Raw genomic sequence first — 12596 nt, 5'->3', positions numbered from 1 at the left:
CTATGAATCATGTATTTTTATTGTACCGTACTAGGTCTGTAGCCCAGTGCTTTATTACTTTTGCATGGTATTCACATTATATTGTATGACCGTAATTAAGAAATACTGTAATATCATTAAACATGAAGGCATTAATGGTTTTGTGGAATCGTAGGTAAGTGGTAAATTAAAATATTCTGCATAGTAATAGTGCTTTATGCAAGCCGAATATTAAACATTCAGTTTGTGGCATTATATGATGAGAATGTGAGATAGCCACGGCCCACTTGCGTCCTTTTTACTTGGGTTCTGCATACAGATATGCTACTCTAATGATAATTAGACTCTTCACATCTTTTATTATTCTAAAAAGTTCTATTATGCATTATGATTGATGCTGTTGTTGCTTGCATTTTGTGTGTGTTCGCTCTATATACTAAGAAAAGCTCAAGACATACCACCTTCAATGTATGTCGAAAATCTACCAATCTATAAACTAATTTTACAAATATGATAGAACATATCAAAACAGATAGAAACCTCACCATTTAAATTTAAAAAGGTTTCAGGTAGGAATGAACAAATCATTTGTGAATCAAGTTAGTTTAAATAATTCTACTTTTTTCTACATGTCATTGTACCTAATAGTGGGTCTAGTTAAACAATTTAGTTTAAAGTATAATTTTAAAAAAATATAATGTTTAGGCAACAAATCATTGCAATAAATAAAGTATGAAGATTTTTTTAATAAATTGTCACTTAGAACTTTTTCGCATAATTAAATGATATAATATGAATATTTATGTGCTATCTGTTTAGTGCGAAACAGTTCTAAGTAACATTTTTTCTAAATATATTTCTAAAATACTTATATTAAAAATGTAAAGTGTATTCCATTTAAAATATATGCTATAAAGTAACATTTCCAAAAGTTTTTTTTTAAAGACAATTCATGTCACTTAGAACTTTTTTGCTCTGAACAAAAAGTTGAAAAAAGTAAATTTTCAGAGTGAAAAGGTTCTAAGTGACTTTATTTGCAATATTTATACAAATCTTATTTTTAAAATGGTTAATGTATTGTATATAAATAATTGCTGTAAATTGATAACTTAAGTTAATTTGAAAATCACTTAGAGCTTTTTCGCTCTTAATGTCAAGAACAAAAAATTTGACATTTTAGTGCGAAAAAGGTCTAAGTGACATTTTTTTCAAAAAAATTCTTTATTTGAGAAAATACAAACATGTTTTAAAAACCCGTGATTAGAGCAGACTATAATCAATAAAACTTGAAATTATGTAGCCTTCATTGTTTGAATTATTGTGTTGTTACAGTCTTTACCTTCTCCTGAACAATTTTGAAAAATGCACTTAGAGCTGTTTCGCTTTCACCCCTCGGTGATATTCACCATCGGATATGCTACGTACTGATATAATTGTAACAGTCTGACATGCTACTGGTATGTACTGGTACCTGACATGCTACGTACTGGTACCATTGTCACAGTCTCACTTGCTTCAAAGATATACTGGTATAATTTTAACAGTATGACATGCTACGTACTGGTACCAGTGTCACAGTCTGGCATGCCACATACTGGTACCATTATCACAGTCACAGATGCTAAGCACTGGTACCATTGTCACAGTCTCAAATGCTACCTACTAGTACTATTGTCACAGTCTCAGATGCTAGGTACTGGTACAATTGTAACAGTCTGACATGCTACAGACTGGTACCAATGTAACAGTCTGACATGCTACGTACTGGTACCAATGTCACAGTCTGACAGATGCTACGCACTGGTACCATTGTCACAGTCTCAGATGCTACATACTGGTATCATTGTTACAGTCTGACATGCTACCTACTGGTACCATTGTCAGAGTCTCAGACGCTACGTACTGGTACCATTGTCAAAGTCTCACATGCTACATACTGGTATAATTGTAACAATCTGACAAGCTACGAAGTGACACAATTGTTACAGTCTCACATGCTTAATACTGGTATAATTGTAACAGTCTGACAAGCTACGAAGTGACACAATTGTTACAGTCTGACATGCTACGTACTGGTACCTGACATGCTACGTACTGGTACCATTGTCACAGTCTCACTTGCTTCTAAGATATACTGGTATAATTTGTACTGGTACCAGTGTCACAGTCTGGCATGCCACAAGTACCATTGTCACAGTCTCAAATGCTACCTACTAGTACTATTGTCACAGTCTCAGATGCTAGGTACTGGTACAATTGTAACAGTCTGACATGCTACAGACTGGTACCATTGTAACAGTCTGACATGCTACGCACTGGTACCAATGTCACAGTATGACAGATGCTACGCACTGGTACCATAGTCACAGTCACAGATGCTACCTACTGGTATAATTGTTACAGTCTGACATGCTACAGACTGGTACCGTTGTAACAATATGACATGCTACAGTACACTCCACGCGTTTTCCCCAATTTCCCTCCATACTCCGCGGGTTTCGACCTGGAGGGAGATTAAGAAAATCCCGCTTTACGCGGCGTTTGCATGATTTTGGACGCGGCGGTTAACGATCGGCAAAACTGATAAGCCGACGCGGCGGCCCTCGGCGTTGGCAACGCGGGGGAAACTCCGCATTTTACGAGATAACGATCAATTTAATTTTGTTTGACTTCCTGATTTTCAAATAAAATTACATTTATTACAAGTACATACATGTACATGTAGTATAATATTTACAATTAAAAAAAAACAATCAAGATAGATCGGTCCCGACGTGGTTGTAGAAGTAGTTGTTGTTGTATAGAAAACTCGTTGATTTACGACACACAAAACGTCGTATTTTAATTAATACTTACCAATTAATATAACCACAGTTTGCAACATTGTTTTTATTTTGATAATTTAATCCAAAGTTTTCATGTTAGCGGGTGATTTTCCATACTGAACATGTATATAAATGACCAAGGACCCTAAAAATCTCGCAAATCTGTGTGAATTGACAGTTTGACGTAATCAAAGAAAAGCCGCTTCCTGTCTAAAGGCATAACTTACTAAAGTAAACACGTTCAACGAATGCATAAGGAATGGTTTTAATTGTCGGAACAAAGTCAATTCTCTGCTCGCTAATGCATTGATTTTCTCTTTGTTTGTAGGTTATTCCATTGATTGCTAAAAGGTGGTAACTATTGAGTTGATAATTGCATTTAATATTCACAGGTGTATTCTTGTTGCGTCGACAATCTAAACAATGTTTACCAGTAATTATGGACCAAATCGGCAGAGTGACATTCACACATGTTAATCCCTTTTGTCAAAACACCGCAGACAGCAGTCTACACAATAGGTCAGTAGACAAGCTTTGCGTGTTTTCATAACGTCAAACACTTAAAATCCAGTTCCGCCCAGATGTCTCCTTTAATCAGTTTACAATACAATTAGTGTTAAAATAATTACTCTACTAAAATACCGTAACGATATATTCGGCGTGTTCGATTTGAAATTATTTTAGAGGAAATATCAACTTATTCGTGATATAATTTCGTTAATAAATACCAAAGGAACTTTTAACCGAAATCAACAAAATTCAATGTTCTCTGCGCTACAAAGTTTGTATAAAAAAAATCAATACACGCACGCTTTGCAGGAGTATACATTGTTCCTTGACCTTGTACATTGCAGCATAATTTTCGCGCGCTTTTGTCGGGAATGACTGTATATTGGAAGCATTTGTAAACGTCGTGTTAACAATTAAAAATCGTAGTGTGTTTCGGATTACTAATTATTATTCTCATTTTGAAATTTTACGGAACATTTATTCTTGTGTCATATGTGTTATTATTTAAATATTAATTTGTCAAATGTATTATATTAGACTTAATTCATATTGTAGACGTACCTGTGAATTAAAAAAACATAATTTTTATACGTATTAATTTTCTATACAATTATCTTTTTTATACATGTACTACAGTATTTAAACAATTTATTATAACAATGTTTTTATTTTTTGGCATGCCCAGTAGCACACTGCTAACGCGGCGTTGCGCGGCGATCACTGATAAGAACGGAAAGTGTCTGCATTTACCGACTAGCCTAAAGTAATACACGCCGCGGGAATTAGCGAACGCGGTGTAACGCCGAGCGTTTTATCGAGTTCACCTCGCTCTTCCAACGCCGCGTGAACACTCGCTAGCAGAAAAAAACCCGCGGAGGGAGCGCGTTTTTTGGGGAAAACGCGTGGAGTGTACTGTACGCACTGGTACCATTGTCAGAGTCTCAGACGCTATGTACTGGTACCATTGTCAAAGTCTCACATGCTTCATACTGTTATAATTGTAACAGTCTGACAAGCTACGAAGTGACACAATTGTTACAGTCTCACATGCTTAATACTGGTATAATTGTAACAGTCTGACAAGCTACGAAGTGACACAATTGTTACAGTCTCACATGCTTAATACTGATATAATTGTAACAGTCTGACAAGCTACATACTGGTACCATTGTCACAGAATGACATGTCACGTACTGGTACCATTATCATAGTCTTAGATGCTAAGCACTGTTACCATTGTCACCATCGGACATGCTACGTACTGATATAATTGTAACAGTCTGACATGCTACATGTACGTACTGGTACCTGACATGCTACGTACTGGTACCATTGTCAAAGTCTGAACTGCTACTTACTGGTACCATTTTCACAGTCTAACATGCTATGTACAGGTATTATTGTCACAGTCTAACATAAGACATACTGGTACCATTGCAGCGAATTTTTTTATATAAAGTACCGGAAAAATGGAATTTTTCCAGTAAGGAAAAAACAACAAATTTCCCAATTGCTGTCAAAAAATATCCCAATTGAAGAAAACTAAAATAACAATGCAACTGCAACTTTTAACTAGTTTTCTTATGCAGCGTTATGGCTTGAACCTAAGTAAATATAATATTGACAACTTTACAAAATTTAATTGTCAGGTTTAAAGTATTTGGGAGCAAACAATTCAAATACACAAATTTTCCCAATTCCTGGGTTTTTCTCGCACAATTTTCCGAATTGGACTGGTACCAGTTCTTTTCCCAATGGGTTACAAAAATCAAAGCATTTTCTCAGTCTGTATGTACTGGTACAATGGTCACAGTCTGACATGCTAGGTACTGGTACCATTACACTATTATGTTTGTATTCATTTTCAGGGCAAAAGGGTTGCAACTGCACACTCGTTTTGCAATGAAAATAATTTCATTTTTTGTTAACACCACACTTCAACTTACGTACATTTACATCACTTTCAAGGGGTTACACAATGATTGAATGATCATCAGCATGTTTCTCAGTATTTAACATTCCTGCCAATCCCTCTTAGAGTAATATTTAAGTCTACCTTCAATTAACATCACACACATCAGGGTCTTTTATTTTACTATACATGTATCACTGCTTACACATAGGCTTTTTATATAATATTTAAATGAATAACACTACCATAAAAGCCCATAAGAAACATTGAAGTATGCTTGAATATAAATAATGCTAAATTCATGTAAAAATATATTACTGTAAAACAGTATATCAAGACGGTATAAAAAATACTACTCTGCGACAGAATGTGTTATTATTTGTTTCAAATTTTGTTTACTAACATGTCAGTTCAAATACTTATTCAGAATGTGAATCAAACAGAAGAAAGGGAGAACAAACAAATGTTTCTCTCATACAAGTGTATAATACACAAATTATAATACGTTTAAACAAAGTAAGCATACTAGTATTACACATGAGGAATTTGAGTTGAAGCCTACATGTACAGTGCTCCAGCTAGGCGTAAATCGGAGGGCGCTGCGCCCTGCCCTTCCGAAGCCGCGCCCTGCCTCTCAGACGATCCGCCCTGCCCCTCCGAGCATCCGCCCTTACCTAATATGACTACCGAAATGCCCTTTTCATCTGATCTGCCATCATCATCGCAATTTGCAAGTTACATAACGAATTGACATGTGCTAAATAACGTATGCACATGATCAAGTTTCAGCCGGTTTAAATGCAGACGATTTATTTTCCAACTGCCCTCCTAGAGTTCATCACGCAGCGAAGATCATTATCAGCAAACTATAATGCATGACTGATTAATGGATACACACATTGTCGATTTTGTTTTAAACAAAAGGGCTGTGCTCTATTTCAAACGAAATTTAATCGATTAAACTGCTTAAGAATCTTTTGAAAAAAAAAGCGAACATTCACTCGCACTGCACCATTGTTAGCAAATATAGGGCAAATATGTATGATTAAATATCATTGACAAATAAGCGGCTACTTGAACCGTTAAATAAACAAATGACCCGAAGTATTTCGCAAAAATATGCAGTTTGCACTCGAGTGTTTCGCTATGAATAATGTATCTATCTGTACGCCGTTAAACGCACTTACATTGTGACTTACCATTATATATGCTCATCGTAATTTAACGATAAATTTTTGCATTAAAATTTAATTTAATCAAAATTGTTGCAGACAATAAAATTTTAATAAAGTATATTTGTTTGTTCAATTTTTGACAACCGCATCGTATATTTCGAAGTTTATGAGGTCCTTCCGCACAAAAGGCTGGGACAAATTATGAACTAAAGCTGCATTTTCCAGAGTTTCGTTATTGTTTTTTTTTAGTTATTTATATTTTTTGTGCGTTACGCGGAGGAAAACCCACTTGTCCGTTATGGTGACTTCCAACCGAACTCACATGCGTCCGGGAACACGGGTCGCCCAAGTGAGAAGCGCTAGTACCAGCATCTTCGCTCACCAGAATATAACTATTCGCTAACTAACAAAATGAGTGAGCTCTCATACGAGTTTGTTTGAAGAGTTTTAAAGAACGTTTGAGTCAAAATGTGTTTTGTATATAAATATTCAACACCCGCGTCTGAAATGGAATCGCGTCAACGCAGGTGCTCAACGACGTGTTAATACATTTGTTTAGTATTGTAAAAACAGTAGCCCCAGACAAGGGAGTTGTTCAACTACGTGTCATCACTTTTACTTCTTCTTGTAAAAACAATAGCCCCAGACAAGGGTCCCTTGTTGGGTGAATACCCCAAGACGTGTCAAGACCCCTCTCCAAGAAGGTGTGTAAGTATAGTATACATGTAGTAGTCATTCTTTTGATTGCAACGTATTAACGAGTTATAAGCAAGTTCACGGAATACAATAATACAGTTTCAAGTATAATTGTAGTGTGCTGTGCAATATCGAAAGTGAAATTCAGTATATTAGTGATTTACAAATAACAATACTATATTATAGAAAGAACTATACCTTAAGTACAGTATTTAATCAGCCAAAATGCCTACGAATAAGCGAAGGTTGGAACAACTTTACAGGGAAAACGTGAAAGTAGCCAAAACGAACGTTAGTTTATTGAAATATGTGAAAAAGACGGACACACCTGAAAGGTAGAATATTATCACTTATTATATTTTTTTTTCATTATCATCTGGTAGTTATTCTTTGTCTTCAAAGTTCATTTTTGTCGCCCTGCCGTGCCATCTGTTACATTTGAAGACAAATAACATAAAGTAAATGTTTCGTTTAATAATTGTCCCGCTGAGCACAATATTTGTCATAATAAGATATATTAATATAATTATAATACAACCTTATTAGTATCAGTCAAGTTACGAATGCGTACGATAGTATTGAAATGTACGTATTATCACACTTTTATTTAATGCACGCAAAAAAATACCCATACTTTTACTTTGTAACAGACGCTAACATGTTCGCGCCATTTGCGTGTTTGCACGTGCATGTTTTGTGAATGGTACAATTTTACATCTAACAAAAGTAAATAAAACGCGATTTTGAATCGACAATGTATCTTAATTTAAAACCAAACATTTACGCAGCATAATTTATACCGATTTGGAGAATAAATAAATGTGCCTATGCGTACACGATCTTTGTCACTGTAACGTTAAATTAATTGATATAAATTGATACTGCATGGCATTTATTTGCAATCTTGCGAAATCCAAATATTTGTATTAATATTTAAATGTAATTATAAAATCAAACTCTTAATTACCTTGTTATTTTACAGACCAGCAGTGACCGCACCCAAGATTCTGACGGAGACGGAACCGGAAGCGACCGCTCCAAAGATTCCGACGGAGACAGAACCGGGAGAGACCGCTCCAAAGATTCCGACCGAAACGGAAACGGGAGATACCGCACCCAAGATTCCAACCGAGACGGAACCGGGAGCGACCGCTCCAAAGATTCCGACGGAGACGGAACCGGGAGAGACCGCTCCAAAGATTCCGACCGAAACGGAACCGGGAGATACCGCACCCAAGATTCCAACCGAGACGGAACCGGGAGAGACCGCAACCAAGATTCCAACCGATGCGGAAAAGGCCCAAATAGAACCAGCAACGTCATCTATCTCAGCACAAGAGACAACAAGCTCGGGTAAAAGGAAAAATCGCGGCCACAAGGTTGGATTTGACACTAAGTGGCAACAAGGACGTCCATGGTTAATTCATCGTGTCGTGGATGCGGACGACAAGAGTAAAGACGTTATGCTCTGTACTCTATGCCAGCATTACCAGCCAAATGGTGTTAACGGCGTAAGCGCATGGTCACAGAAAGGCTGTGCAACTCTTCGTCTTGATAAGGTCTTAGCACATGAATCTAGTTCTCAGCATAGGAATTCGATCTCTCTTAGCCTGCAGAGCACCATATCGACGATCGTCAACAAGGTGGATCGCGAGTGTGAAGTCGCCCTCTTGGACGCACTGAAGGTTCTGCAGTTTTTAGTAGAACGGAACCTGCCATTAAGCTTGTTTGCAGATCTCACGGATCTATGCATTGACGTTGGCTCTCCGAACCTTTCCAAGCTTAGGCTTGCAAAGAATGCGTCTTACACGAGTTGGGACATTGTAAACGAGTTACTGACCCTGCTGTGCAACCGTGTAAGGGATGAAGTGAAAGAAGAAATAAGGGCCGGTCCATGCTACAGTGTGATGGTGGACGAGGTGTGTGATCTCACTGTCCAGAAGCACATGGCCATGTGTGTCAAGTACTTGGATCCTGACGGGAATATGTGCACATCGTACCTAGCCGACGTGACCCTCAAATCAGCGACAGCCGACGTTATCACTGATGCCATCACGCAGGTCATTGAAGACAACGGCTTGGTATTAGATAACCTGACCGGATTCGCTTCCGACGGCGCTGCAGTTTTCACTGGAGCAAAAACGGGCGTAGCTACACAACTCAAAGCACGGCGTCCGGGGCTAATAACTGTCCACTGCAAGGACCACCGTCTAGCTCTTGCGTGCAAGGACAGTTTCAAAAGTAATAAAATTTTCGAGAAGACTGATAGACTGCTGGATGATCTGTACAAGTATTATCGCAATTCGTCGAAAAGGTCCGCGAGTTTGAAAGATGTGCAGACCGCATTTGACGATGCTCCGCTTTCTGTTAAGGAAGCCAAACATCACCGTTGGCTTAGTCATGACAAGGCAGTAAGCGGCATAGTTAGGTGCTACAGGAGCATAGTTGTTGACCTGGAGAGCGCCAATATCGCTGAGGATCCAATCGGCAACGGATTATTGAAAAACCTGCGAGATCCGGTCACACTGCAGGTTCTCATGCTTCTTGCCGATGCACTGCCTCATCTCTCAGCACTCAGCCTGTACTTTCAATCAGAGTCTGCCAACCTTGGATTGGCTAAAGCAAATGTTGATAAGACCCTTCGGCTCCTTTTGAAGCTGAAAAATGTGAACGGGATATGGCTCGGAAAAACCAAAGACCTCATGACTGATTTAGGGATCAGTCCTACCAAAGAAAACAATGAAACCTTTAGGATTGCAAGAGAAGATTTCTTGGACGCTCTGACAGGTAATATAGAGCGAAGATTTGAAGATTCCGCCATTGTCGAGGCACTTTCCATTCTGGACCTTTCAACACTATCTGAGATTCCAGCCTTCTATGGGACACACGAAATGGAGCAGCTAGCATCTCACTACGGGATGGATGGCGAAGATCTACAGATCCAGTGGCAGGGTTTCACTGAACTAGCATCTTCATTTGCCTGTAATGAAAGATCGTTAGTTAACCTTGGGCGTCTATTTCATGGCAGGGCACACGTGGACAAAGGGTTGACTATTGCCTACCCGTTGGTGTCCCGTCTTGTGAGCATTGCTCTGGTTCTACCGCTTAGTACTGCCACTGTTGAAAGAGTCTTTTCCCAGCTGAAACTTATTAAGACAGATCACAGGTGTTCACTGGGAGCAGACACAATTGACAAACTGCTTATGGTAAAGTTAAATGGGAGCATGGAGCGATTTGATCGCCTCAGATCTGTTGTGGTGGCGGACTTTTTTGAAATTAAAAATCGACGTCTTTCTAAGGCCATTAAGTAATATGAAGCATTTTGTTCTGTAGCTAGCACATTCGTTATTGTCAAAGGTAAATGAAAAAGGATGTTTAAGAGATTTGATAGATGATAAAATGTTTACACTTGTTTTAGCATATTCGTTATTGTCAAAGGTAAATGAAAAAGTGATGTTTAAGATATTTGATAGATGATAAAATGTTTACACTTGTTTTAGTTTGAAGCGCTTATATTTGTATTCTAATAAATTATTATATAGTTAAAAATAATATATTAAAATACAAATATTGATATGAGTTGAGTTTGTTCTTGCTCCTGCAGGGGAGTTTTTTATCAAGTGTACAGGTTACGTCTTTATGCATGAATATATTATAAGATAAATATCCTACTTGCAAGTACATTTACAAGTTGATATTTTAATCCCAATTCAATGAGCTTTTAGTATTTTCAATCTAAGTCGTTTTAGTTGTACCGTTTTCCTCCGTTCTGCCAACCACCACGCAGAGATTTGACTGTATGTGAGAGCAAGGAATGACAGCTCTGCGTGGAGATTGCCGTAACGCGTTCGATTTGTATTAGTATAATGTGACCTTTAGTTCGGCCGTAATGATTGAAGTTTATATAGAAACCGGTTCGACCCGGTGTCTACATAAAAATCGTCCGTCTATAAAAATTCTGGAAAATGTCGGCTTCTAAACGCGGATAGGCTAGGAATCTTTCATAAAGGCGTGCTCGCCCGATATTTTCTTTGGTTACGCGACCCATACCGTCGGGAAAAGACGTTGTGAAGAGTATATTCCCATATTTAAAAGCGCACGTGGTGACAGCTTCTGAAAAATATTCGGCTCAAAACTACGCGGCGATCCAATATCTTAAAAAAGGAATAACATGGAAAAATGATTTCTCCTGGCTTGACGTTGATGGATTGAATTCGAAACAAAAAATAACTCATCATCATCCATGAGTTGTCAATAGAAAATTTACTTATAGTTACAAGCAATCATTGACAATGAAAATTATAACGATTTAATTAATTGGAATAAGAATACTGAGAATTATCAATACCCGAAATAAAGAGCTCATCTCATCCAGAAATATATGTAAGGTTATATGATATTGTCAAAAAATAGTTGACAAATAGTTTTGAGCCAAAAAGTAATTGTTGCAAAAAGCTTGAAGTGAAAACTAAGTGACCTGGAATCTTATCTGTTGCCCTGCTTACTATTTGAAACAGCAATTCACTGGCAAACACAAACCACTGACAATTGTTTGAATTGAAATCTCTTTTGGCTGAATTAACTGTGAATGCTTGTAATCTAACATCACTTTCATTTAAATTGATTATTTATGTTTACATCTGATCAACATACAACATAATAATAAGAGTAATAATCACACAGAGACTATTATAGAGAACAATTTATTTCACAGAGTATTTGAGTATTTGAAGCCTTTCACAAGATGTTCACTGCACAAATACTTGCATTGCTTATATAAAAATGTCATCAAGTGCATACTTACATAAACCAAATAATTAATGCATTCTTTCAGTAGTACATGTGCCATGAAAATACAAATATATACATGATATTTATTTTTATTATAATATTACAATATGGAACATTCCTGATTGTACAACCGCGCACTCAAAAGTGCCCTTTTGACCAAAAGCACGCGCTAAGAGTGCCCTTTTGACAAAAATCGCACCCTGCCCTTTTCAAATCCTGGCTGGAGCACTGATGTATCTTACTATTTTGTATACCAGACTATTGGTATATTTAATATTCTAGTCTGATCGGGATATAGATTAATCAAACCTCATGGCATATTCACATCATTCAGGGATTTGTTACAACGTTTTACCATTGGAAATGGTAGTGAGATATATTAGCAACGCAAGTCCAAGGGAGACCACTCAAAATTAAAACATTTTACCAAACTTTTACTGCTGGAAGTGAGATATACGAGTACAGCCATTCCAAGGGAGATCACTCAAAATAATAAATGTACAAAACATCTCTGTCTTTTAGACATGAACTAAAGACATGAAAATGTCATAAACATGCTTTGATGTTGGTGTTTAATTTATGAAATTTATAGAACACTCATTCAAAATAATTTGACAGAGTCAATCAGGTGATAAATACCAGTCTTAATAATTATTTGATAATTGCTGAGAACAACTTGCAATAAATAATTACAATGTTCAACACAAA

At 37.1% G+C, this 12596-nt stretch overlaps 1 protein-coding gene across 1 annotated transcript; it reads left to right on the top strand.

The window, feature by feature from the left end:
* Positions 1-8560: 8560 nt before the first annotated feature.
* Positions 8561-10408, top strand: LOC127846103 (zinc finger protein 862-like). Its single transcript, XM_052377278.1, has one exon. It carries the CDS (start codon positions 8561-8563, stop codon positions 10406-10408), a length of 1848 nt encoding a protein of 615 aa, XP_052233238.1.
* The last annotated feature ends 2188 nt before the right edge of the window (positions 10409-12596 follow it).

Source organism: Dreissena polymorpha, chromosome 9 (assembly GCF_020536995.1).
Source record: "Dreissena polymorpha isolate Duluth1 chromosome 9, UMN_Dpol_1.0, whole genome shotgun sequence".
Lineage (NCBI taxonomy): Eukaryota > Metazoa > Mollusca > Bivalvia > Myida > Dreissenidae > Dreissena > Dreissena polymorpha.
Note: the sequence above shows the minus strand (reverse complement) of the source record. Positions and strands in the feature narration are given on the sequence as shown.

Bases quoted from the DNA above. Each gene is read 5' to 3' on its own strand.
- LOC127846103 (XM_052377278.1), top strand. From the start codon at position 8,561: ATGCTCTGTACTCTATGCCAGCATTACCAGCCAAATGGTGTTAACGGC.